Source organism: Furipterus horrens, unplaced genomic scaffold (assembly GCF_987537825.1).
Source record: "Furipterus horrens unplaced genomic scaffold, mFurHor1.1.pri manual_scaffold_4, whole genome shotgun sequence".
Classification (NCBI taxonomy): Eukaryota; Metazoa; Chordata; class Mammalia; order Chiroptera; family Furipteridae; genus Furipterus; species Furipterus horrens.
The window spans coordinates 54397043-54424649 of record NW_028327174.1 but is presented as its reverse complement, the minus strand read 5'-3'; the positions used below and the strand labels follow the sequence as shown (position 1 = coordinate 54424649).

The 27607-nt window shown below is 49.5% G+C and overlaps 2 protein-coding genes across 3 annotated transcripts; one reads left to right on the top strand and one right to left on the bottom strand.

The window, feature by feature from the left end:
* Window positions 1-717: 717 nt before the first annotated feature.
* Window positions 718-27607, bottom strand: PDE1B (phosphodiesterase 1B). Of its 2 annotated transcripts, XM_090273319.1 has the most exons (16): window positions 27430-27607; window positions 27220-27342; window positions 11012-11125; window positions 9918-10100; window positions 9682-9748; window positions 9221-9337; window positions 6873-7013; window positions 6386-6486; window positions 6163-6288; window positions 5937-6038; window positions 4837-4957; window positions 4427-4508; window positions 3970-4078; window positions 3345-3475; window positions 2734-2853; window positions 718-2204 (listed from the first exon to the last, which is right to left on the bottom strand). In XM_090273319.1, exons 2-15 carry the CDS (start codon window positions 27327-27329, stop codon window positions 2750-2752), a joined length of 1608 nt encoding a protein of 535 aa, XP_090129445.1. In that variant the 5' UTR covers window positions 27330-27342; window positions 27430-27607; the 3' UTR covers window positions 718-2204; window positions 2734-2749. The 2 variants fall into 2 exon arrangements, with proteins under 2 accessions (XP_090129445.1, XP_090129446.1); XM_090273320.1 differs by lacking the exons at window positions 27220-27342; window positions 27430-27607 and adding an exon at window positions 19151-19225.
* LOC150011889 (uncharacterized) lies at window positions 16191-25488 on the top strand. Its single transcript, XM_090273323.1, has 4 exons — window positions 16191-16360; window positions 16689-16850; window positions 22828-22909; window positions 25253-25488. Exons 1-4 carry the CDS (start codon window positions 16355-16357, stop codon window positions 25381-25383), a joined length of 381 nt encoding a protein of 126 aa, XP_090129449.1. The 5' UTR covers window positions 16191-16354; the 3' UTR covers window positions 25384-25488.

Genomic DNA, 27607 nt, shown 5'->3' with positions numbered 1-27607 from the left:
GGAGTCAGATAGATGGAAGGACTAACTTCCAGGGTACCAAGAAGAATGGCCCCAGGTTCTCTTTTCCTATTAAAGAAAAGATACCGCCACCTGGCAGCGCTGCCCTGCAGCTGTGAAACTTAGAGCACCAAGGCTGATCCAACTGTAACTTTGCTGTGATCACCATCTGCTGGGAAAACGGGGAACTGCACCCCGGCACGGCCCATAGGAAAACCGGGGTGTTGTGTTGCGGGGATGCCTCCTTGTCCGCCCGGCAAGCTTCAGTGACTCCCAAACTTCAGGATGTGTTCTCCTCTCAACCTACGGGGAGACCACCACCCCTATTCCAACCCGTCAGTGAAGATGTATTGAGAACACGGTGGCTATTAACTAAGAGGTCCTTGCTGGGAACTGGGAATGTCACTTCTCCCCCTTGTGCTAGACGCAAGGGGCCAGGGTAAAAGACAAAAGCTGAGCATAGGTAAAGAAACTTCCTCAGACCCCACAGCCAGGCCTCCCCTACGCACTGCTTTTGATTTTTTTCCAGGTAGTGATGGGGAGGGGGAAGGAAGAAAGACAAGTTTCATCTCTGCTTACTTAAGAAGCAGTTTGAGGGAGGCAAAAAGGATCTCAGAAGTGTAAGGTCCCACATCTGCCCTCCCTACTGTGTGCCCTCAGGCAAGACCTCACCTCTGGGCCTAAGCTGACCCACTATATATATAACAGGGAGAACACCGACCACACCAGGATTTTATTGAGCTTAAAAGAGACAGTGTACGTGAAGATACGCGGTGGACTTCCACCCAGTGAACACTAAACACAGCCACACCTGGTCTCCTTTCTTTATTGATTTCTGACTATAGCAGGGTTGTGGGAGACCAAGGGCAGGGGTGAGTCACATGCGTCTCTGCCCCACGCAGGGTGGGGCAGAAGGGAGAGGCAGCAGGGTGGCAGGTCCAAGAGACCATGGATATGAACTTCACACGAACAGGGTCCACTGTACAAATGCATGGTTGGTATATACAAGAAAGGAGAAGGGAAGTCACCTGGTCTTGGGCCTTTCTGGGGACAAGGTGGGGCGAGAGGAGTCTGAGGAGAGGAAGGGGCAGGGGGCCTGGCTGGCTCTCTTCAGAAGACATGACAGCAGCAGCCCTGAGCCCTTCCCCATCTGCCTCCTACCCACCACTACCCAACTGTCCCAGAGGAGGGGCCTCTTGGTGCCTGCAGCTGGGCCAGTGCTGGAGGGTGAGAGGGGGTAGGGATCTTCTGTTGATAACACAGTAATACTCATTATACCTCACCCCTACCATGCACCCTTGACCCTGACCCAGCTGCTCTCTCCTGCCTGAGCTCATAAGATGCATCCTGAAGGTGCTTTGCTGGGGAGACTCAAAGCACTTTACAGACATTGGTCGGATGGGAGCCTCCCAGCCCCAGGGGAGAGGAAGGAGTCAAAGGGCTCAGGCATCGGCCATGGCAGATGATGAGCCCCAGGGGCCTGGACCAGTCCCAAGCTCTTGAGCACCCCAGGAAAGACCTCCTCTCAGCTCCTGGTCCTCTTCTCCAGTTGCCATTACAGAATAGGAGAGAGGCAAGACTGCAAGGGGTCAAGGTGGGGATGGGGCTGAAGCAGTACAGGTCTGGAGTAAAGAGGCTGTCCCCCTCATTCTCAGGCCCTAGGAAGATGCCATGCCCTGAAGGAGCCCACTTCCCTCCCCACACATAGGGCTCTGAAACCCCCAGTTTTCTATCCTATTCCAGCCCCTCCCAGGGGAGGAAAAGGGGAACCCAGACCTTCCAGCTAAGATCTGGGGTGGGGGGCTGAGGGAACCCCCAAAATGTATTGCTTAGAAACTTGGAGGCAAAAAGGATGGGGGAGGGCCCAGGGGCTGGCATCTCTGTCCCTCCCCCAGGCCCTGTGAAGTCTCCAGGAAGCTCCCCTTTCCCAGACAGCCATCTGGCCACAGAGGGCGTCCAGAGGCAGGGGCATGGGCACAGTGACCATTAGGAGCCTGAAGTTCCCCAGTCTTGCTGCCGTAAGATTAAAGTGAGGCCCAATGGGTGTCAGGTGAGGAGGGGCCCTTTCCCCAACCCCACAATCTCTGGCATTTGGCCTTCAGGTGGGTTGTCTGTTCCTCGACCTCCACGCTCCCTTGGAGCAGATGGGGGAGCCGGTCCTGATGGATGGAGCTGATGACATCTAACATTTTGGACTCAGTGAAGACCTGGGAAAAGAGGGAGAAGTCTCAGTGCTCTGATCTTTGCCTTTATCTCCAGCCTCACTTACCTTCTCCAAGTCCCACCCAGACCCCCACTCAGCCCACATATAATTGTGCAAAAAATGCTCTGCAGAAAGGTGCCCAGCCAAGGTATAAGCAGGAGTTGCCATTGCAGTCATGCCATCTGACCTCAGAGAGCCTTGTACCCTGGCTGGTTCCTTTTCCTAAATGCTCACAAAGGTGCTACACAGAATGGCTGTACCCTTGCTCAGGATCCACCCTCTCTGATGAGCTACCTGCTTTCCAACTGCAGGGACTGGCACTGAAGAGCTGGAAGTATTTCCCTGCTTCCCACTCATGCCCTGACTCAGCTCTATGTGTTTACTTTTCCACTTTGTTGCCTGGAAGGAGGTCAGGAGAACCTCACATCCACTAAACTCCAGAGATGACTCTCAAAATGCCATGTTGGACACTCAGCTCTCCCTACTCCCCACCCAACATCAAAATCCTCCCCGCTCCACCATGATGGGCTCACCTGGGCCAGCCCCACGCTAGTCCAGATTCCCATTCTGGTTGTGTTCATCTTCCGCAGGGGAGGGCGGGGCCTCCTCCTCACAGGGAGATAGCTCATCAATGGACATCTGGTTGGTGATGCCTGCAGAGGGGCAGGAAGGAAGTTGGGACCAGACCAAGACGTAGTTTTCCAAACAACTCAAGGAGTATGTGGAGAGAACTAAGGGATTCTCATGCATCCACCTGCCTTCAAGCTGAGCTACATTCAAGCCCTGCCCACTTGGGGAGAGCCTCTCCAGCCTTGCTAAAATTCGCAGTCCTCAACTCCCACAGGAAGGAAGAGATTTCCCAGCCAGAGCCACCAATTGACCCAAATCTGCAGGAGCACCATTCACAGACCACAATGTTGAGTTGTGGAATATGGTTGTCCCTGTTCTCTCTCCAGTCCTTATTCTAGAACAGTCCAGGCCAATCAGCTAGTCAGTCTTTCCTATGATCTAACTTCAGTCTGATCAGCTCCATTCCCAGCTCTAGGAGTCAAAGGGCCACTCCAGAAGCTTAAGGAAAATGGACCTGCTACTACTCCATTGGCCACCCTCCTCCCACGGCTTCATCCCCCACAGTGGTACCCACCACTTGCTGCCTGTTCCTTCCATTTCTGCTTGTTCTCCTGAATGTATTTGGTCCAGGTGGAGCGGAAGCTGATCACATCAGGGTTGGGGTCTCCTACTTCCACATCCAGAGAAGGCTGGCGCCACTGGAAGCTAGAAGCGGCCCACATACACACACACACACACCTCCAGAGATGAGATCCAGCCCACTCCCAAACTGCCTTCACAGCCCCCAGGGTGGAGGGGATGGAAGACAAGGAGGGGGCTTCGGGAGCCTCTTCCTTCTCCTCTTTTCCCTCTGCTAGGTATGCTCCAAGTTCCTGTCCTTCTTCTCCCAGATTTCACCCCTCCCTCTCCACACCTTCCCTCTTACTAGAAGGAAAATAAAAACAAGATTAGCAGAAAGGTAATAAAAACAGAGCTAATGGAAGAGACAAAACTATGATGGAGAGAAACACAGGTGCAAGTGACACGCTTCTGGTCCCATGACCCCTTCCTTCCGCCCCACGTATGATAGACCGCAGAGGCCTCCCGTGTTTGCAGTAGGCTGCTTCTCCACCGCCTCCACCATGGCGGTGCCTCCTCCTTCCGAGTCGGCCCTGTCTGAGTCCAACTTCCCTCCCCCTGGCTACACCCGTCACCCTCACCTGGGCTGATTTTTAGACTTGGAGTCCTCATCCACCAGGCGCTGGACACTCTTCTCGGCCATATCAGTCAGCACAGAGAATGTGGGCTCCACGATGAAGTCGATAAAGCCTGCAGTGAAGAGGGTAACACCGTGAAGGTGTCTTACCTGGAGGGCTCATCAGTGAATATGGCTGGCATGGCTGTGACCCTTGTCTGCATGTAAAACAGACTAACATGCGGCTGAAAAGTTTCCAGTGGAGGTAGCCTTTGGAATGATGTCTTTGTGGCCCCAGAGAACTCCTCCCCACCACCACACCCCCTGGCTTCCACCCAGGACCCCAGGCTCTAGCACAGAAGTCTTGCCTCTGTAGGAAGAATAGTTTTGAGGGTTGGGGACTTGGGGCAGGCCTGGCTCAGGCCCAGGCAGCATGGTTTTCCCTTCCCCATCCTCTCCTCCCTGCAGGAAAGGATACTCACCAATCTGGGACTGTGCCACGAGAGTGGAAGTGCGATCACACAGCGGAGAGAAGGGCAGACCCAGCTCTGCCTCCTTGTCACCCTGGAGAGGAAGGCAGGCGGGAAAGCTGGAGAGGATACCTCAGAATACCAGGTCCAGGGAGAAGCGGTGGGGGGTGGGGGGAGGTTGTTGTGGGAAAAAAGGAATTTCTGTGCCTGTCACTTGGAAGTGAATGATATACAAATAGGATGCATCTGTCATCAACTATTGTTCAGCTTTTAGGATGATGACATTTTATCTCATGGGTATGGGGTCAGGTCAGAAGCTTCAGGTAGCTACATGAAGATCTGGAGCTAGAGTGTGGAAAACTTGGAGAACTAAGGGGAGAGAAGGCCCCGAGGGCAGGGGCTGGGCAAAGACGCCATGCTACCTGGCGGAAGAATTCCTCCATGAGAGCCTTGGTCCAGCGGCTGTGAACTGACCACTGCTTGGTTGGGTGGCTGATGTCTGCAGCATGAAGCAGCAGAGACAGGGCCTTGGACTTGTCAATCCTGGTTGAGGCAGATAGTAAGAGAAGGGAGACTGATCTTTTAGGAAAAGGAAACCTGGACCCTTTCTAATTTCCGATCATATGCCCTCTCTCAGATTCTCTCAGGTAACTTCAAACACCCTCTGAGGCTATACACACATGCATGCATACACACACATACATATGTACAGCAAGCAGCCCAGGCTCTTAGAATCAGAGGTCTGGATTCAATCCCCACTATACCTATCACACACTAGCTGTGTGACACAGAGCAAGTTACTTCAATTCGCCATATTTCATTTTCCTCAATCCTAAGTGGAAATACTACCAGAATCAGCCATGTAGAATTGTTCCGAAAAGTAAATTACATACAGCACTGAAGTATTTAGAAGAGTGTCTGGCACATAATAAGTGCTAGTAGATGTTATCTATAACTATTGTTATTATTATTATTTTCCAACAATGATATGCTCTGACACTGTACACTCTCACACAGAGACACACATTAACCCATCTTCAGGACACACACACGGTCCATTCTCCCTTACACAAACAGATACTCCCACTTTTAAGCAACATTAGATGTAATTATGGCATTTGTTCTGTGTTTTTGTCTTTAACCTCACATGACTCTCTCAACAGCCTTCTTAGAGTAGGAACTGGTGGCAAGTTGTTGAGGAAGGAGACATATCATTTTCATATTTCACAGTCCAGAGGGGTTGAATGGCTTCCCCAACATTCCAGAGTAAACCTGTCCTGAAGCTCATCCCAGACTCCCAGCCCAAAGTGCTCTCCAGGAGGCCAGCTGCCTGGGCTGTACATAAACCCAGGGCCACATGCACACACGTGTCACACACATACAGATACGCTCAGCTCTCTGGAGCCAGGAGGGCTTGTACATCCAGGTAAAGACTTGGCACACCAATTACCCATGTGTATGCCCCCCAATTCACACACCCCTCGCTCTGGTCTAGCCCCGGCCACACCCCACCAGATGCCACCTCTCCAGCTGCTGCAAGGCTGTCTTCATGGATTTCACTTGCTGGAAATGGCAGGACATGTCTGTAGCCAACACCATCTCAATGACCAGAGCCCGCAGCTCTCTGAATAAACAGAAGCAGAAAAGTGATCAGCTCCACAGCACCGTTGGCAGGAGGTCCAGGAGACAGAAAGAGAGACTTGAGGTGAGGGGGGTCTCAGGGATACCCACTCCTGGCTTCTGCTTACACAAACTCATCCTTGGTGAGGTTGATGAAAATGTTCATCTCATCATCCTGCATCATCCGGAAAACAGAGCTGATGTGGTGGTTCTCCAGCACTGAGCGGTCGTTGTACAGGATGGCACATTCCGACCTGCAAAGCCAGCGGTCATGGTGTTCAGCGGCCTGTTAGTGGAAATTCTGGCCACCTCCCCATGTCCACTTGTGCCCTGCCACGTCCCACTCCTCACTTGGTCTGGATGTGGAAGCTGTTGGTGGTGCCTGTGTGTTCATAGTCATGGATGGCTGCTGCAAAGATGATGGCCAAGACCTCGATCTCTGACAGGCAGTGCTGGGAGAAAGAGACCAAGGGTGAGAGAGGGCCAGTGCCCTGCGGGTCACTACCCAAAGACCTCCACATACAGGCTAGACCACTCAGGCCATCCATTCCAAGGCCAGCTCTCGGACTAATGCAGCCAAGCTTCTCAGCTCCTGGAATGGCCAAAGACCCTCCTCCATCCCAACCTGCAACATTCCCACTGCATTCTACCACACATCCCATGAAATTATGGTCCACCCAGAAATTCTCTAGAGTAAGTCCAATTTGACTCTGAAGACTGTGGGATGCCAAAGAGAGGAATCAAAGAGAGAAGAAGGGAAATTGGAGTATAGTCTAGACATCCTAGTTATGCGACCACAAAACCCAGATCACAGAAGAGTGATCTCCAGGGCACTTACCAACATTCCTGTGCGAAGCAAGAAGCAATGAACTGTCTGGGTGACGTCAGCTGCGTGGATCTGGTTGTGGTAAGGGTTCTTGTACTTCCCATAGCCTGTCTCCAAAGCATCCAGGAAAGTCATCAAAAACACCATGGGAATCTGCAGGAGGAGGGAGGAAATAGTGATACATGGAGGCTCTGCAGGAATGGCAGGAGGCCCAGGCCTGAGATCAGCAATGCTGTCTTTCTTCAGAAGGCAGCGGGGCATAGGGAGAGAGCACTGGCTCAGCAGCCAGGTGAACCTAGGCTCACATCCTGGCTCTTCTACCTGCTGGCTGTGAGTCCTTGGGCAAGTCACGTGCCTCCCCATGCCTCAGATACTTAATTGCAGAGTGAAGATACTACCTCCTACATTGAATTTAATGCAAGGCACTTAGTAAGTGCTCTCTAAAGAGTAGCTATTATTATTATTATTTCCCTGGAGACTTTTAAGAAAAGGAAAGACAGTTTCCCTCCTACCTTCCAACCCCCCCACCCCATCCCAATATCGTGGAGAAGGGCTCAGAAACACAGAAAAGGCTAAGATGATGTAGAGAGGACCTTTCTTCCTCTGAGAAGCCTCTCCCCCATTCCCACCACACACACACACAAGCACCAGGAGCCAGAGCTCTGTCTGGCTATTCAATTCTGTCTCTGTCCTGCATAGGCTCTTGGGGTATGTTTCTCCTTCAAAGGCTCAAGGATACTGGAGGGCAGGGAGGGTGTCTGCACCTGTCCCTGGATCTCCTGAGACTGGAAGAGAGTGAGGTTCAGGACCTGGGGAAGCTTCTGTAGAGATGAGCGATAGTGATGAGACACAGAAAATGTGCCGCTCACCAGTCAGACCCTCACATCCCGTACCCCCACCCCTGGAGGGCTGTGCCCCAAATTCTGGGAATTTTAAAGGACTGTTACCATGACAACTGCCCTTGCTTTTGAGTTGTCATGGTATCCCTGAAGGGAAGGGAAGGGAAGGGAAAGGAAGAGAAGGGAAGGGAATGGGCAGGAGAGAAGCAGGAGAGGGACTGGGTAACCAGGAAGGGATTGTGGAGTTTGGGAAGGATGGCTCCAACTGGGGACTCTACCATGACTGAACTCTAAAGCAATAAACGTCCTCTCTCTCTATCTTGGGGCAAGGCAGACTCGGGCTGGGCCAATCCTAACCTGACGCAACTACTCCTAAGGTCCCCCCAAAACCTGTCCTTCCAGGTAAGGAAGCAGAGTTCAAGAGAAGCTGGTCCCTGGAGTATGTCTGAGAACTAGTTTGAAGAAACATGAGCTGGGAAAAGTCTTAGGAAAAAGAGGGCCCTGCTGTTCTCTGGGCAGGATCAAAGGGAAGAAAATGAAACTGCAGAAGGGCAGGCCTCAGGAAGACACTGAAGAAAATCCCAAATGAGTATCTCAGGAAAGATCTGGAAACCCCCTTGGGAGTGATTGTAAAAGGAGGAGTCAGGGAGGAGGAAAGGCTTACATGCACCAATGGTCTGTTACAGTGAAGTGGAGGCACTAGGTGGCCGGATGATCTTCCAAAGCCCACTGGAGGGGGTCCCTCCACCTGGACTCCTTTGATGCCAGCCAACCCACCCCACCCCACCTCCACCCCCACTGCCAGGGTTTCCTCTGCTCTAACATTACTGCCCACCCTAGGACTCTTCAACCCCCCTCACCTTCTACTTCCAACTGTGGTTTTTCCACATGGAAATGGTTTTTTCCAGCCTGTGTTCCCAAAAGACATTTCCTCCTGGCACAGGATCTGGAGAGGACTTTAATCCTATATTCTTCCTGGCCAGCCAAGCTGAAGAGCAAATGGAGTTCACATACCCTCCTTCGCCTCATACAGTCCTCCCTAGCCCTGCCAAGAGCTGATCCTCTCCATAAATTTCCTTGGACAGACACTAGCACGGGGGGGTGGGGGGGTGGCCAATTTTATTCCCTTCCCTCCCCCCAAACACATAGAAAGACTCTAGTCAGCATCTGGACCCTAGGCCTCTGGTGCTCATAGGCAGGAGGCAGAACAGCTGAAACAGGGAGGAGAGTGTCGAGCTAACCTGGAGAGGTTAAGTTAAGGGAAAAAGCACAGGGAGAGAGAACAGAATCCTAGGCTAGACATTGCAGACCTTGAGCCTTAGCCTAGGAATCAAAATAAGATCAGAAGCTAGAACTACAGCACGTGGAAAAAAAGGCTAGACTGAGGTGGGCATGAGAAGACTCCCCTGGTGGTGAGACTAAGTGAGGAAGCCTGGGAATCCACTTGTTGGGAATCTTCTCAAACAGGAGTGATGGGAGTGGGGAATCATGCCCAAAGGCAGGGATAGGATGCTGTCCAACCTTAAAGCGGCTGATGAGGCTATGCCGAGTTAGTAACTCAGAAACAATGGTCCTCAGAGCATGGTCATCTGCTGCCCGGTTCAAGGAAAAGACATCAAAGCACCAGAGGTCCAGGTTCTGTGAAGAAACAACAGACTAGGCAGAGAGATTCCCAAGGGGAGCATCCCAGCAGCAGCAAGTGTTGCAGTTAAACTTCAAGGAGGACTTCCAATGATTATAGTCTTTGGAAGCAGGTAAACAAAGAGGTGGTGAAGTGGGCTTATTTTTCCTGGATATTGCTGAGTATCAGACAGATAAAAAGGCAGGAGTTTGCCTCTGGAGTGGGCAAAACTTGTTTTGAGGAACATGAGAACAACAGTTAAAAGGGAAAGCCAAAATCACCCCATAAACAGGGTCTGAAAATCCCAATAGCTATTTTCACCCCCCAACATTTTTCTTTTTTCCGTAAACCCAGGGCTCACCTTGAGACAGTTGAGGACCGCAGTGGAATAGGTGGGCACCACAGAGGTGTACGTTCTCCGGAACATCCTAAGGGAAAATAGTAAAAAGAAGCCCATGTAGGAAGGTCTGTAGAGCACGGCCTAATCAGGTGGACACGCGGGGCCAATACCGTAACTGGCGGGGCCTGGACCAGGGTAGCTGGGAAGGAGGAACAGGAACTAGAGGCAGAGGGAGGCCCAGCATGGGAGAGGCTTACCGTTCCACAAAGATCCCAGCCTGCACAGCATGAACGATGCTGCGGAACTTGGGCTTCTCCTCTGCTCGACGGCCTTTGGCTCGGGCCTGCTGGGTGAAGGTGGAGGCCAGCCAGTCCCGCACCTCTGAAGGCACAGCGTCTGACCGAAGCTCCTGAAGCTCATCCTCTGTGTCCAAGATTTGCCTGAGGCCCAGAAGGGGCAGCACAGAGGAAAGACAGCAAGTGCTTCCACAACCTACAGCCCCTGGTCCCCCCCACACCCCACACCTCAGGAACTCTCAGGCCAGCTCTGTCCCTTCTCTAACCCTCCCTTGGCTTTCTCTCCCTATGTCTTTTTATTTCTGTTTCTCTGTCTCTTGTCTCCAGTCATAAAACAAGTCACTCTTTGCTGAGCATCCCAGCTCTGGAAGTGTTCAAGCAGACACTGGAATACCACCTGTCTGGGATGCTATAGACCAGCAGCAGTGTCCAGGAGAAATAAAATGCAAGCCACATATAAGTCACTTTAATTTTTCCAGTAGCCACATTAAAAAAGGTAACAAGAAACAGGTGAGATTCATTTCAATGATAAATTTTCTTTAACCTAATACACTCAAAATATTATCATTTCAATGTGGAATCAACATAAAATATATCGATGAGATCTTTTACAGTCTTTTTTCTCAGTCTTGGAAGTCCAGCCTCCTATATTTTACAAATACATACATGTCTCAATTCACAGTTGCCACATTTCAAGCCCTAATAGCCACCTGAGACCAGCGGCTCCCATACTGAGCAGTGCAGACCTGGAGGGATTCCACACTGGGGAGAAGGTTGGGACCAGATGAACTTTAAGGAAACAGTCTTCTCTCCTTCTCGACACCTGTGTCTGTCCCTCTGCCTTTGTCTCTGCTGATCTTCCTACCTGTATCTCTTCCTCTCTGCCTATCCCGCTCTTCCTTCCTGCTCTGGCCCAGTCACACGTCTCTCTCTCAGGCTTTCTGTCCAACTCCCAGCCCCTGGGTTACTGTGTCTGGCTGGAATCTTTCCCCTCCGTGGGTAGGTCTCTCCCTGCTGCCCAGCATCACCACTCTCACCACTCTCACCACTCTCACCGAGTCTCATCTATATAGACGGCCTCCAGCAGGGAAGCTGTGTACTCCAGGTTTTTCTTCAGCTCCTCAATGTCCACCTCCCCATTCTCCAACTGCTTCACCATGTAGCGTAGCCTGGGAAGGGGGGGTGGGGGTGGACAGAGACATCCTGCTTAGGCACTGCTACCCTGCCATAAGGACAGCATACCTTCCTGAGGACATTTTATAGAAATAGCTTCAGTCTTCCATAAGTCATTAATCATTCTAACAGTAAGACTAATAGTAGCTAATGTTTTTCACCTCAGGCTGCTGCAACTGCCTGAATTAAATTTATCTACCCTCGCCCAAATTTAATTCCAGGCTTTTCCTCACTCCACTGTCCTGTGCACCTCTGACCTGTCACACTCCCCTTTAGTCAGTGTTTTCTGAACATTCTTGTTTAGACTGCCCAGGGCTCAGCAGAATCAGGCAGGTGCAAGCCCCTGGGGTGATATTTTGGGAATGGTCTGTTTCATAGTCTGAATAATCAAGAGCTGAAATTGCTTATTTCCCCCATGAGAGAGGGCTCTGGGGTCAACAGTAATCAAAATTAGTACCCAAGCTTCTTTCCTTATGTCTCTCAGTCATGGTAGGGAGGGAGGCACAGGTCCAAAGCCCCTCTGTCCCTGGCAGAGATGGCAAAGACATAGAACAAAGAGCAATCTGAATGCTTTCGCCTGGCCTCACTCCATCCAGGCAGAGCTAATGGATTATGATTCCAGAATCCATCAACCAGGACAAAGCAGGATTAACCCCTGCCTGACCGGTACCAGAGAGAACCTTTGGCAAAGGCTGACTGTACCCATCCCCTACCTCAGCCCTGCAGCAGTTTGGGGGCGGGGGCGGGGGTGCCTCATTTATTGAGTGTGTTGCCTGAAGGGACAGTCTCCCACAGTTTGCATCTTGAATTCTGGGGGTTGGTGATTAACTGGGAGGCTTCCTAGAAGTCTGGTGAGTCCAGCCCAGGCAGTCACAAAGCAAACGATGCTATCTGACTTTAGACGGCGATTTTAAAGAAAGCAATGAAACAGTCCCCTCTTGCTCTTTCCCCCAGCCATGCCCCCATTGCACCTAGATGGGGGTGAGATGGTGGCCCCATCTGAGAGGGGCTGCAGAAACCCAAGGTCACCCTCTGAGTCTGGGAGGAGAAAAGAGTGAGTCAGGGACCAGAGGCTGAAATTAGCATCAATTCCCAGGGATTGGAGGGGCGGGGGCCAGAGCGGGGGGAAGCAGGGATGGGAGGGAGTGGTGGAGAACAATGGTATTCCTAAACAGAAGCAGCTCTAGAATCCCAGGGTCTCTGCAGCTTTGGAATAGGGGTGACCTAAAATAGGAAGTGTTACAGGCCAACTCTCACCTCAGGGACCAGAAGTCCCGGCCAAAGACATGTCTGCATGCACATGGGGCAGAAGGGAAAGGGGGGAAATGAGAGGGCAGCACTGCAGCCGCCTCAGTGGGCTGTCTTCAAACCCCACCTCCTGCCTTCCTGCTGAACCCGCTCCATGTGCAAACAGCGGGATCAGTGAAGCACAGACCCAGCTGGGGCTTCGGTAGATAGAGAGGAAGAACAGAAGCTAGACAACAGAACAGGCTTTCCAGCCAATGAGCTAGAAAGGGGGGGCCTAAGCCTTCATCTCCCAGAGCGCAGCCCCAGCCCTCGCACAACAAAGAGGTGCAGTCTGCCTTTGTGGCCCAGGCTCAAGCCAGGCTTCCTCTCCTGGTCAGCCCCTGTAGCCAGGGGCCCTCAAATCTGGAGACACACAGCCTAGGAAAAAAGACCTCTTGTCCCACCCACTCCCAGATTCCTGTCCTAGCCCTAATCTTCCACTTTGGTCAGCCATTTTTACAACCAGAAACTCTGCCTCTAGGGGTCGATGCTCTTCACCAAAGTTTTTTCCTCGGCCCACCTCTCAAAACACACAACCCATCTCTCAAAGTGAACAGGCAAAGAAACACGACCCTGCTCTCAAAGTGAACAGTCAAGCCCACGGGTGCTCATTTGCATGTATTCGCATAATCACTAACAATGCTGTCATCTCTACATTCTTAACAGTGCTTTATCCTACATTATCTCATTTTATCTTTACAGTGGGCCTGGAAGGAGGGAGGGAAGCTGGCAGGAGGGAAGGATTTGCGATCCCTATTTCCAAAGCAGAAACCAAGGCTGCAAGTCTAGGAGGCAGCAATCTTGGATTCAAACCTATCACTTTCTGGCTCTGAGCCCTTGAGCAAGTCACTAATTCTCTCCTTTTTTTAAAAAATATTTTATTTATTTATTTACTTACTTATTTTTAGAGAGAGGGGAGGAAGGGAGAGAGGGAGAGAAACATGTATGTATGGGATCCATTGGTGGCCTCTTGCTCACCCCCAGTGGTGATCCCGGCCTGCAGCCCAGGCATGTGCCCTGACAGGGAATTAAACCCGTGACCTTTTGGTTTGTGGTGATAACCCACTGGGCTACACCAGTCAGGGCAAGTCACTAATTCTTAATCAGTATCTATCAAAATGTGGCCTGTAGACTACTGGCATCAGAATCACCTGGTTTACTTGTGAAAATTTTAGATTCTAAGTCTCACTGCACACTTATGAACCAAAATAACTGAGGATATGGTCCAGGGATCTGCATTTAACAAACGTCCCAGATGATTCTCATGCACACTGAAGTCTGAGTTCCTTTGTTTTAGGGCCTTAATTCCTTCATCTGTAAAATAGTGAGGATAATAATAAACCACCTGTGAAAGGGCTGTTAATAAGAGGATTAAATGAAATAATGTATGCAAAAGGCCTGGCACATGCAATGGGTCTTTATAAATGTGACTTGAATTGGAATCAACTGACCAGCATCATGCTGGCCCTACCTAGCTCAGAGTTCACTCCCCTCAAATCCAAGAGCACCTGCCTTCCCTATCCCAAGTCCAGAAGAGTGGGTATAGTTTGGATGAAGAGTGGTAACTAGGAAGTCCCCTAACAGAGGAAATGGGAAAATGAAAATGGTCATGATCTCTCCTTTACAACTGCAAACCTCATTTGAGCCTCACAATCACCTGATGAGGGAGGCTGAGTGACTTGTTCAAAGGCACACAACTTGTTGATCTCAGCCAGGTTGGCAAGCCTACAGCTCACACCACTAAAGCTTTAACTGTGCCCCAAACACCAAAGGTGGTGGGCAGAGGGAGCTCAGACATGTGATTAGCTTGGAGAGAGGCTGGAACCAATTCCATCAGAGCTTCTTCAATCTCAGCCATCCATCCTTCATGAAGTGTTGGTGTCTGTCGGCCCACAGTAGACTGTGAGTGTCTTGATGGTACTGACAGTGACTTGTTTATTTTGGTTGCTGTGTGCAGAGCACACGTGTTCAGTAAATGTTCATTTAATAAATAAATGGGAAAGAAGGCAGATATAATTAGATGAGGAGCTATCTGCCAAAGCTCACAATTGAGATCTCTGAGCCAGGGTTTCTTTCTCTCCCTAGAGAGCCTGGGGAGAAGAGTGAGATCATGGACTGGTTTTCAACACACCCCTCCCTCCAAGTTCCTCCTGCCTCTACCTCTAGATCTTGTCCAGGAGCTCTTTAATAGCTCCTGTTGAAATCTGAACCCAACACAATCCAGACACCACAAGGAAAGGAGGGAAAAAGGATTAAAGAATATATTTGACAAATGGGGAGTCCAAGAAAGGGAATTTGGACTCAGGCAGCTGGAAAGATCCAAGTGCTGAACTTCACCTTCCTGAACTTATATAACCCCCACAAGGCACTTCCTGGTCCAGCAGGGGCCTCTCTGATTCTAAAGTCTTCAGAATTAAGGTCTCCTCTAACCCATCCAAAGTCCTCACCTCACCATTCTTCTGCAGGAAATTCTACTCCCTACTCCCACATCAGTTTTAATCCAACCCCTCTGATTCAGTCCTCAGAAAATCAGGCAGGTAATGGTCCCTTAACCTGCAAAACAGGATGCTCAACCCTGTCCAGTTCTCATCCAGAACTAAGGAAAACTGGAAGCTTCTCTCACATTCCTTCCACCTCCACCCCTACCCCTGTTTCCCCACAACCACTTCTTTCTACTCAATCTTCAGTCCCTGCCCTGTGGGGAAAGCCTCAGATCCTGACCCTTGGAAGGCCCCCATGTCTTCCAGTTCTGGGCAGCCAGCTAGAAGAGGAGGCTCTGGGCAGTAATAATCCCAACACCCCAGAAGAGCTCATCTTCCTCAGCCGCCACCAGTGAATTTTTATTTTATTTTATTTTTTCATTTTGGATTACGATATGGCTGATGATACGGCCATTTCCAAATACCCCTGCCGCTACTCCAGAACCCACACTCCCAAAAAGATCACTGTAAGTACGAGGCTCAGCACAGGGCAGCCTTAAGCCAAGAGCTGAGAGTTGTGAGAAGAATCATATTTCCCTTTTGGGTTCTTAACACCATATGAGATTTCAGAGGAATGTGAGGTCTTAAGAATGCTGGGTGTCAGGAAGGAGAGAAAGGGAGGGGACTCTGCTAAGTTGTCCATTGTAGTCAAGAAGAAGCAATAAAAAGGAAAGGTGGATGGATAAGAAAGATAATAAGGTAAAGGGCAAGATGGATGGGGTAAAAGTTGAAGTATACACAGACACACACGCACACAAGATATGGGGAACGTCAAGACTTGATCCCTCCCCTCCACCAAATTATAACTGGCAGGCCCACAGCAATCTGTCAGCCTCTTTCCCTCTCCCTCATCCCTGGTTTCTACCAGAGGATGGGGCCCTGGAGGTGGCTCCTCTGCTCAGGAACAGGGTTTGCCATGGGAATCCAAGTTTCCTACTTCCCAGCATCAATTTGCTGCCCCCAGGGCCTCAGCGCCCCTGACAAGAATGAATCCCTTTTGGGTCCCTGACTTCCTTCTCCAGGTCTCAGCAGAATTGAGTGACCCACCAGAGAGAACTTTGGGGAGGGGAACAGGAGGAGCCTGGCTGAAGGAAAAAGGGAGTGATGAGACAGAGACCTAGCCCATAGCAACTGGGTGAGAGGCCAAGGAAAAAGTTTCACATTTGAATCAGACTGAAAACAAGACTCTGTTCTCAGAAGAATCCCAGAAATGACAGAAATAGCACAGGCCAGCCCCCTGCTCTGAGGAGGTGGAGCTCCCGTTTGAGGAGAAGAGGTTAGTGGGAGGCTTAAGGGTACAGGGACAGGGAACCATCTTGACTCTGTCCTAATGAGAAAGTCTGTAGTGGGAGGGGAAGGGACCCTGCAAAAGCCCACAGGAGCGGCCAAGATTCAGCTCACTCCCAGGGTCTTTTTCCGTGGCCATTCTTCAAACTGAGCTTTAAACCACCTGACAAAATGGAGGTAAGACAAGAAGAAAATTAGAAAGTGCTGGGGAAGGGCTTGCTGAAGCTAGCGATTAGCAGATCCTTACCCAGTGACCCTTTCAACCAGGAGGGAATCCCCCATCCCCGACCCCCAACCCCACCCCCACGCAGTGAATGAAAATCAGGAGGACTTGCTCACAGAAACTGAGAGGTCGGGCAAGTTACTTAACATTCCCATTCCCAGTTTCCTTATCTGTAAAACGCATATAGGGGGATAACTGTGAATTAACTGGAGAGGGAGAAGAGACGTGACCGAATGGCCAAGGAGAGACCTGGGTACCAGGACCCCTCTCTTCTGCCTCCAGGTTTTGCTCTTGCTCGGCTTGGGAAATAACCTGGCCCCTGCAGGGCGAAGAGGACTTGCCCACACAGCCCCAGCCCACCTCTGGATTGGCTGGGAGATGACGTCACAATACAAGTGTATTGGAGCTGTGATTGGCCATCTGAGGGACTGGGCGGGGCTAAAGGTGAGAGCTGGAGGTGAATCCCAGCACTTTCAGGGCAGAGAGTTCTGCGCTACTACAATCTCTTTAATCTAGGGTCTGGGGCTGGAGTAATGTGGAAATGAGGGCAGGAAACTAGTGGGAATGAGTATGACAGGAAAAAGGGAAAAGAGAAAAAACAGGCCAAGAGTTAGGATTTTATGACAGGAAGTCTCCCCCCACACCCCCGAAAAGCGGGGAGAAATTAAAATACCTTCTCACTGTGCCAAAGCCTTGAAGGATTATAAACAAATGAAGTTTGGGAACCTGCTGTTTCTCAGCCCCACTGAGTACTGGGACAAGTGAAAGTGGGCTTCAACAGCAAGGAGAGGAATAGAGGTTAAATATCTACAAGTTGTTTTCTAGTGAACTCCTGGTAGCCACGAGGCAAGGCTGCTTCAGAGTTTGGAAAAACTGAAACCCACACCTGCGTTCATTTCATTCTCTCTGTGCCCACCCCCCAACACACACACACACACACACACACACACACACACACACACACTGGTTAGTGTTTTTGGAAAGAAAGGACTAGACCCAGAGTCAGAGACCCAGAATTGCCACCCAGGAGGTGAGGGACAAGTCATTTGGCCTGTTCTGTGTACGTGCTTGCTTAGAGGGTTAGGGATGGAGGTGGGAGTGGGGGCAGCTGCAAACAGCCTGGTGCAGCAACAGACACCAAGCCAGGCCAGCTCCCCTTCCTTCCCTGACTCCGGGCCCTCACTCCAGTGTAGGCACTAACCTCAACCCTCCTACTAAAAGGTAGAGATTGCTTAGACTAGAAATGCTTTGGAGGGGACAGCCATCCCTCTACTCTCTTACCCAGTAGAACTAAGCTGGATGGACAAATAACTGTTTACCACCTCACCCCCACATGCATACATACTGCATCACTCATCCCAGCCTACTATTATTATTATTATTACTACTATTAGTATTATTAATTGTTCCTAATGAGGAAAGCTATCAGTAGACTACCATCTCTTCCTAGCAAAAAAAAAAAAAAAAAAATTCACACATAGCCACTCACCCACATATATTCACACACACCACACTCTACCTGTGCCCAGGCTAAGGATATTATTTCTTTGGTAGTAGGCAGGGCACAGACATGATGACTCCAACAAAGAGTCCAGCCCTTAAATTCCATTTTAAAACAGCAAGGAGCCCAATGATAATGCTTCCCTCCTGGCCCATCCCCAGCTTTCCCCACTTGCACTGAAGGATCGGATACGGGATGGGATGAACAAAGGATAGGAGACAGTGCCTCTGGTCAGAGAACAGGGGTGTAAGTGAGGGATGGGGGTGTTGGAGAGGGATAGGGGTAGGGTAGGGGTAGCAGTTATAGGGGAAGGGTTGACTGGCTGATCTCAAGGCTCCAAAATCTCAGAAATTGAAAGAACCAAGGAAATTATCTAAATCAAACAGAAAGAGGACATGAATTACAAGCAGGAGCCTTTTGCCTAGACTTTATCACTATGTGTGACCTTAGGCAAGACACTCTGAACTCCAGGTTCCTTCTCTGTAAAATGGGTAAATAATACATGCTTTACAGAATTCTCACAAGGATCAAATGAGCTCATATAAGAGCATCTTGGGAACTATAAAGTGATGCATGAATACAAAAGGTTATTTAGTCCAATCCTTTATTTAGTTAGTTCAGCAAATGTTTATTAAGAGTCCTCCATGAACAAAGTTCCCTAGGCCCACTCCTGTACCCAGAACCCCTGATGCACAAAAGCCCTACTACTGCCACCTTGGGTATCTGGGACTTCTCCCTGGCTCCTTATTCCACAGGGGCCAGGAGGCAGTAGAAGCAGAAGCTGGGGAAAATGCAGAGCATGGAGCTTAGAACCCAAGAACAACCAGATCTCTACCTTATCCAAACACTGGTGCTCCCCTCGCTCCCCTGGCTTCCCATTGCTATACAAGTTCTTGCAGCTGGCTGGGCACATGGTGGGGGTGGCTCCAGAGATAAAAATAGCCCCCTAGTGGCAGAGTTGGGGTGCCATCCTGGGAGGTGGCAGGCTTCAGGTTGACATGGCAGCAGTCTCTAGGCACTGGCCAGACAGAGGAGCTGGGTGGCAGGAGGGTAAGAGGAGAATGGGGTAGAGCCTATGGAAGACTGGGGATTAGTGGAGGAAGGACAGAAACCAAGTGAGTGGAGGGAGATGAGGGAGAGGAGCAGGAGGTACTAAGAGGTATGAAGGGAAGGAAGAGAGATTTGAAAGGTGCTGTAGAAGAGTCTGAGAAACACTGAAGAAGAGGGAAAAGAGTCAGCTCACCCTCTGCCTGTGTCTGAAGGCAAGGCCCCCTCTGCCCCCTGACCAGCAGCCCTTTCTAACAGGTGTTCCAGGACAGCTCAGGTCAGATGAGGAAGAGGGTAATCTAAGCAGCCTTTGTCCAGACTAATAAGGACCCAATATCCCAGCTCCCAGTCCAGCCCACAGATGAGTCATTTCTCCTTCAGACTTCAGCCCTTGAGAAAGGGAGGAACTGGGTGTGGTAGACAAGAAAGTCAGAGGAAAGCAAGTCAGAGAGGAGGCTTTAGGACCCAGTCCAGAAGAGCCCTTTCTCTGGTTCAGTTATCCACCCCTCTTCTCCCTCCCTGTACTATTTAATTCTGCTCATTAACCATCTCTACATGGACCACCCCACCAGCCCTCCAAACCACATCCCAACAGATGTTGCCAGCAGATGCCCAGCTTCCAGAGGCCTAACAGATGTTAAATGCAGCCTGGGATGGAAAAGTGAGTTTGAAACTTGGCAAGGGACTGACTGCAGGTGTGATAGGAACAGCACAAAATTGTGCATCAGTGGCATTTGGATCTAGTCCCAGCCCTGCCCCTCATCTTACCAACAATCTCTGAGCATCAGTTTCCTTCTTTGTAACAGTGTCTGGGTTGGAGACACTAGGGAAGTAGGATGCCTGGGTCTCAATTCATCAATGCTTCCCCGAACACATCCATAACCTGATTCTTAAAGGAAGACAGTGGCTTTCTTCTACATCATAGAAAGGTCACATTCCAACCTCCATGAACTTTCCAGGAAGTTCTCCTGCATATCTATCTTTAATCCATCTTGCTGCAATCAAAACAACAGTAAATTTTTTTTGGCATTTCAAAGAAAAACAGAAAGGACAAAGAAGTTTTTTGGCAGGGGTGAGTCTGGTACAATTTGACTTATTTTATTACTTTCAGATTGGAACTTCTAAAGCTACTGCTTGATAGAGAGACAGTCGGGTTTAAGAAGCTTGAAAAGTATTGGCACGTGTGCTCATTCAGTCCAGACCCCAATAAATTTCCAAGCAAGGTGGGTATAGAGGAGAAAACTAGGGAGATGGTGCCAGGTTAGATACACAAGAGCTGATAAACAGGCAAGCAAGGAAGCTAAGGAACAGGAATGAAAGGAGAAGCTTCTCCAGCCCCCAGGTCCTGCCTGCCAGAGAATCACTAAGCCCCCTGGAAGCCAAGCTCCCTTCCCAACCTAAATGGTGGCAAGACAGCTGGCAGCCTAATCATTCCACTGCAGCCACCATAATTATTTGCAAATCTAACTTTTCATTGAAGCTGTGGAATCAACTGACCTGGAAGCCAACAGCACCACCTGAAAGCCCCCCCACCCCCCAACCCTGCTTTCTAGCTCTTCTTCCAATCCCCAGGGCTCCCCCTGGATATGCCCTGGCCCTTTGCCCACCAAGTCTGCTTCTCCACCAAAGCCCCATTCCCATTCTCTCAGTGGATTTCTGACAGGCTGGGATGCTGAAATAGAAGGCTAACCTGATGTTTTCTTCCCAGACAGGGATAAGCCCCACAGATGCAGCAGGAGCTGAGGGGAGAGGAGCAGCCACGGGACTGGGGGAGGAAGTGCTGTTAGAGACGGAGGGGCAAGAGCACTGGCATTAGGGACCTTCCTGCATGAAATGGATAACGTCTCAGTTTGTTCCTTCTTCCTTCTCAGTAGCGATTCTTCCCCTTCAGTTCCAACCTTTGCCCCACTCAGTATTCCCAGGATTCTCTCCCACTTCTGTCGGACTACTAAGTTTTCCTACCCTAGGGGACAATCTCATTATCGAACAACTTCCAGTCCCCCAGCTTTCTCACCTGCACCCCACCTGCTGCCCTGGTTTTGTCCCTCTTTCTCTGCTGCTGTCCTGAAGAGAGTTGGAAAATAGCCACTCCACTTCGGTACCTGAGAAAAATCAGCCCCCTGAGATCCAAAGGCAATTACTTGGCTTCCTCCACAGAGGCGCTGGGAGGATGAGGCCACTGAGAAGGCAGAAGAAGAAAGGACTTGCAGAATACAGGGGTTGAGGCTGGACTCCTGAGGTGGCCCCACAGGGGTGCCTACAGCAAACTTACCCTGTGCCATCACCACAACCACACCAGGTGATGGGGAGCCCCAGGGGTTTTCTGACTCCTAGCCAAGGTGAGGGAAGAGCAGAAACACTGAAGCTGAGAGTGAGAGGGGAAGTCAAAAGGAATAGGAAGAGGGAAAGTGGGACCAGAGAGGGAGCAAAATGGGGCCTCACAGAGAAAGAGGAACCAGAGAAAGATGTGAATAAAGAAGGGAACAGACAGAGGAAAGGGTGCAGGAAGAATCAAAGAAGAGGAAAACAGAAGGAGCAGAGAAATTGGAAACAAATCCTTGAAGATTCCTTTAAAGACTCAAGAGAGGGAAGGTTTCTGGCTCCTCCATCACAGTCTGATGGAAGACAACCATCACTTCATTGACTTCAGGAACTCCCAGGTGGAAAGGATCTAGAGCCATCCAGGCTTCTCTTCTACTAAGTCTCTCACCTGGCCTTCCAGTCCCGTAGCATCCCCAGCCTACTTCACCTCCCTTCTGGAAAAGGTGAAAAATGCAAGCTCAAATGTAGGATCTCCTCTCTCAGTCTTTCCAACCAGCCTCCTGGGGCCCCTGAGCAGGCAGACTGATATTTGGGTTGTAAGAGACTTTAGAGAGTCTCTAAAATAGGATGTGGCACATGTGGTCATACATATCACATCAGGCCTAGGGACTGGGGATAAGTGCAGAGGGCAATTTGTCTGATGCTCACAGAACTCACAGTAGCAGTCCCTGGGCTCCCCACACCCACCATGTCTTAAGACTGCAATTGCTCTGCTCACTTCTAGTTTTTCCACTGGGAAAAGAGATGATGAGAACTAAGACCCTCTCTTTCTTTTGACCCCAGTGGCCCACACTCTGTCTAGGACAGCCCTTCTCCAACCCCACCCAGCCTTCTATTCTCTCAGCTCAGACACATGCCTCACTGGCTCCAGACAACCATTCATCAACAAGACTCTTCCAAATCATGTCCCAGACACCAGGATTCAAACTTACTAAGTAATTCATATTCCTGCCTCTTGAATCTTTATATTCTCCCCCACCGAAGCCAATGGTCACCCTTTCATTCCTATCCTCTGCTTCTTCGCACAGCATGCTCTCCCATGCTAAAAGAACTCCAGACTCTATCATTTAAAAGCACTTTCATATAGATGCTAGCAGATGAAGAACTGAGATTCAGAGAGGCTGTATGACTTCAAGATCATGCAGCGTGGAAAAATGAATTCCAACTCAAGTCTCTCAATACATATTCACAATTTTCTTCTATGACTACCACCATGCCTCCCTGATTCCCTCCAGCCACCTACACTGACCAGAAGTTTGTGGAATTCTTTCTTTAATCTGAATTTGACTTCCCCTATCTTTGCACCTCCCCTCAGCTTTCTGCAGAAATTTTCCACCCTCTGCCATCCGGGATGCCTCATTCAAGACAAAGCTTATGGGCCAAATAGAGAGATGGAAGCCATCTGATGGGAGAGAGGGGTATAAACCCAAGGAGGAGAGAGTCCCTTTTCTATGACTGGAAATAAAGAAGGAAGGGCTGATCAGGGGAGGAAGGCATTAAAAATTATCCCTGCCAAGGTCTGGGAGAAATGATGCCCTTTTTTCTCCCAAGGCTCAGGGAGCCCTGCAATCTTCACAGCAGTTCCACAGCCATATGCAGAGAAAGGAGGACGGCAGCATGGTTTGCAAAACTGGTAAGAGTCACAGAAAATCACTCATGGGAATACACAAAATAAGGACAAACAGTGTGAAAAATCAGTGAGACACCCAGTCCAGTCCCTCAGCCTCCTCCTCCTACCCATTTGATCTCCCCAGAACTGTCCAAAAATGTGTCACAAACACATATACAAGATCACACATACATATTATCCCATTACCTACACACATACTCACATACTCACATACACTCATACATCTCATTCATACCTAGAACAATTTCAGGTATTCAGCATACTCAAATTCAGCATATATACCCAACATATTGATTATTAGTATGTCATTTGTAAACATAAAAACAAAGAGATATCGTCCTAAAGCTCTGACTCCACAAACTGTCCCTGGCATGTACATCAACATTTACCCAAACACATATGTATACATGTCAGGTATTCACAATCATTCTGATACATCTCATTCACACAGCCAGATAAGGTTGTTTATGTATCCTCTCTGTAACTCCTTCAGTTCCGGGCTTTGTTCTAGGTACTCAAACCCCACACCTTTTAAACATCACTGTCTCAAAAAACAACAACAACATCTCCCTTCCTTCCACCCCCATTTCCTACTCCCCCCTCTGCACACAGAAAGACACACACCACAGAATCAGAGATAAAACTGGGCTCCATGACACATACACATATAATCATTAATTCATTTGTTCATTCTTTTATTTATTGAGTGCCTATTAAGTTTAGTTACCACACTAGACTCTGACAAAACAAAGATAGGCAAAAATAATTCCCAACTGATCCTTGGTCCAGCTCAGCTGTAACGACCTTGAACCACAGCTTAGGACATTGAGCATAGACCTTGAGAGTCCTGAGTGTGTACAATGTGAAGAAAGAAGAGAAAGGTATTGTGTCTATTCTATCCCAAAGGAAGGGGAAAGTTCTGTCTGTGAAATTCCAGGATAAACTGGAACAGAGAAAAGAGTGATGCTAGTGATGTTTGTACTGCCCTGGAAAAGAGAGAAATTATATATATATATGATTCTGTGCATAACCTCCAAAGGAAAAGATTAAGCAGAAACCAGAGTGGTAGACAGTAGAATTTTACCACTCGGGTTGTTGTATTAAAATGAGGAACAGGGTGCTTCCTCCATTTGATGGAGTTGGACCAAATTACAAGCTCCATAGCAGCAGGGACTGTGTTCATTTTGTCCAGCACCATATCCCCAGGATCCAGCATGTCATGCAGCCCACAAGAGACAATTAATAGTTGTTGAATGAACAAATGAGCTAAGGATAGCAAACCAATCTCTGCTCATGTTTTTTCTTGATTCCCAAAAGACATAGGAAACCCCTTCTACTCTTACTGACCCTGTCCCACACTCCTGAAAGCTCTCTGGTCTCAAAAAAGTGGGGGCAAGCAAATCAAATCTTTCATCATAGGGTGAGAGATGATGAAAGTCATCTGGTCAATCCATCATCTCCAGACTGCCTGTCCCAGCCTCTCTCCTGTCTCAGCTTGAGTCTGCTTAGTTAGGAAAATTTTCCTGCTAGGTAGAGGTGAAATCCCACAGTTAAAGGCTCTCCAGCTCATATGCTCCTGAATTTATCTTTGGCAGAGTGCTAGTGTGAGAAACAGAATTCCTGGATACCCTTCCCAAACAGAAATTGCCCTGCACAATTATATTATACGGCTTTTTAACCAGAGGCAAAAACACCAGGCCTGGCCTCCCTGAAGAGAATCTAGATGTCCTAGATTAGAAATGCAGAATATGGGGGTTGGGGGATGTTGAATAGGGGAATCAAGGCCTTTACATACATATATATATATTCCATCTGCCTTCATTTCTGTTCAGTACTCAGTCCTGAGATAATTATGTTCACCCTCCCCCCTATTTCAGGCCTAAACAACCCCTTCACACTCAAGCCCATTTGGGAACAGGGTTGGGGGAAGGAGTGTTCTATTTCCATTTAAAAGAGAGAATGTCTTTTTCTTCACCTCTTCAGACCCCAAGAGTTGGGAAGTTTCTCTCTCCTACCCAGCAAAAGCCCTAAGTCCTTTTATTTCCCTTCATCTGATTGGTAAAGCTTCTCAATATTCAAACAGGGACAAATCCAGTAAGCCATCAACTTGGGATCTCCCTTGATGAAAAGATCTTTCTCTGCTTTGAGAAAGTGAGATTTGGAATCTATCTTGGTGATTAATAATGAGGAGATGGTACTTTTCTGGTTAAGTTATTATACACAGGTAGCACTTTTAAGGTCCAGATCACTAAAGTAAGTGAAGACCAGAATAATCTTATCAATATGATTAGTGATCCTTGTCACCATCATCTCCTGTAGGGACATGTCAACTAACATACTTCATAGGGGCAGCTGCCTCTGCTCCCTTCTTTCCCCAGGTTTCAATGCCTCCTCTGCGGATCCTCTTCTCTCATCATTTAGAACTTCTCATACCAAAGGAAGAAATAACAATCTGCTTCCAGGAAAAACTAGAGTAGCCAAAGAACACATATGCATGACCTATGGACACGGACAACAGTGGGGAGATTGCCTCGGGGGAGGAAGGGGCTTGGTGGAGGGGCAAAGGGAGAAAAATTGGAACAACTGTAATAGCATAATCAATAAAATATAATTTAAGAAAAGGAAAAGAAAGGTATGGGAGATGGTAAAATCTGCTCTTTTTCAGGACCTGTTTCCTGGAATAGAGGTAGGGAGGGGAAGCATATGAAGACCACCAGGCCTATGGAGGAGTCATCCCAGGACAGCTTGTATTCTCCCATTTATAAACTCTGAGGCCCTTTCTTTGCCTTTCAACCACTTCCTTACCCGCCCCTCCTCCCAGTTGAGTTGCCATTAACAGAGCATCAGTTTTCTATCAAGAATCAACCAGTGCTCCTCCCAATAAAAATCAGTTCAATCCAGTTTTCCATTTCTTAATACCAGCACTCATTCCAAGGCTGCACTTCATAGATCCCACAAATTGCATTGGCTGGAGGCAACAAAGGGGGTGAACTGCGAAGCACATTTGGCCTTGTTACCACTATGCCTCAGTTCTCCCTCAGGCCTCTCTAAGCAGCTAGTATATAAATCAGATCTACCAACCCAGAAAAAAAAAAAAATACATCATCTTATTGCTGCAAGTGAAGTATTTTTAAAAACAACACAATCATAAGCATCTATCTATCTCCTACCTCATCTCTCTTTCTCTGCCAGGGCCCAGAAGTGGAAAGCTTTGGTGCTCACTCTTGAGGATACGGGGGAGGAACTGGGTTTAGGGGCTGTTTCCTGTCTTTTCTCTTCAAACATCTACAGCATCTTTCCTGGGTCCATGGGGAGTCATAACAGAAACAAGAGCACCTTCCCTTGTTCTCTGCTTAAGAATCAAGAGACTGCAGAGGTTACCCACTGGCCGCTGAGTGGGAGATAAACATGGTGCATGGCTGTATTTGACCAGATCCTCTCCTCTGAGGAGCAGGAGGAAAAGTTCCTTTTCTCCTTCGGGACTGGAGTATGGGAGGCCTGAGTCCTGCCTTTCCTCATGTATGCCTCCCAACATGCCCTCATCCTGCAACAATAAGAAAAGATGCTTGGAGACCCTTGGAAGACCCTATAGCAACAAAAAGGCTTTGACAGTTACCTTGCCCCTGTCAACCATTCTTCGCCACCCAGCTCCCAGGTAAGGGCTCTACTCCCCTCCTCCTGATCCTAGGTAGGGGTTCCACCACTTCTCCAGATCCAAGGAGGGTTTGCCATCATTAAGAGGCAGAGTGGGGTTCCAGGCCCCAAGAGAGAGAAGCAGCTCAGGTATGGGACTCCCCCCACCCACCCCCACCCCATGCAGGATGCAGGAGGCAGAAACCACCAATTCCAGCGGAGATATATATAACCCACAGGTTGGCACAAGTATCCCCACGCACTGCATCTGCAGCTGTGTGCAATCATTCTACAAACATCTCTGTGACCCACAGACACTCATGCACACACATGGATATGTGTGACTCAGCCTGGCACCTCCTGAATGCTGCCCCTCTGCAGTCCTGCCACACTGCACCGCACATCCTGTGCCGTCTCTCCACGCTGCGTGTGTCTCCGGTGGTCCACAGGCACATCGGCAGCTTTGCAACTCCTGAACCTGCTCTAACCAGCCAGCTTGTTTAGCACATGCCTTGCACATGTGGCCTGGCCGCTCCTGTCAGAGCAGCTTATTTCCTCTCACCTGCGAACATGTGTGCCGAAGAGAATCCACCAGCCCGACTCCAGCTCCACCTCCCCCCCAACCCCCATTTCCAGGCTCCCTATGATCCCTTCCCCCCCGTTTCGGGCTGGGGACTCACAGCGATCGAAGCTTAATCCACATCTTCTTGCTGGGGGCTGACTTCAGCTCCAGGGGTGACGAGCAATCCGACTCCAGCATCTCGGGAGGGCTGCGAGGTGACAGCTCCATGCTCAGCCTCCGTCTGTGGAGCAGAGGGAGGGGACAGCACCGCGGCTCAGCCTTAGCCCCTAACCGAAAGACCCGCACCCCCATTCCAGCCCCTTCCCACCTGCGGCTGGCGTGAACCAGCCAGGCCGACGTCTCTAGGCTCCGCCAGAACTGGCAAAGCTGCAGTTCCTGTGGCTCCTCCTCTGCTGCTGCCCAGCCGAGCTCTGGGCTCCCGGTCCCGACTCCCCGCGCCGCCGCTGCCTGCCGCCGCGCGCTGCGCTGCCAGAGCCACCTCCTGT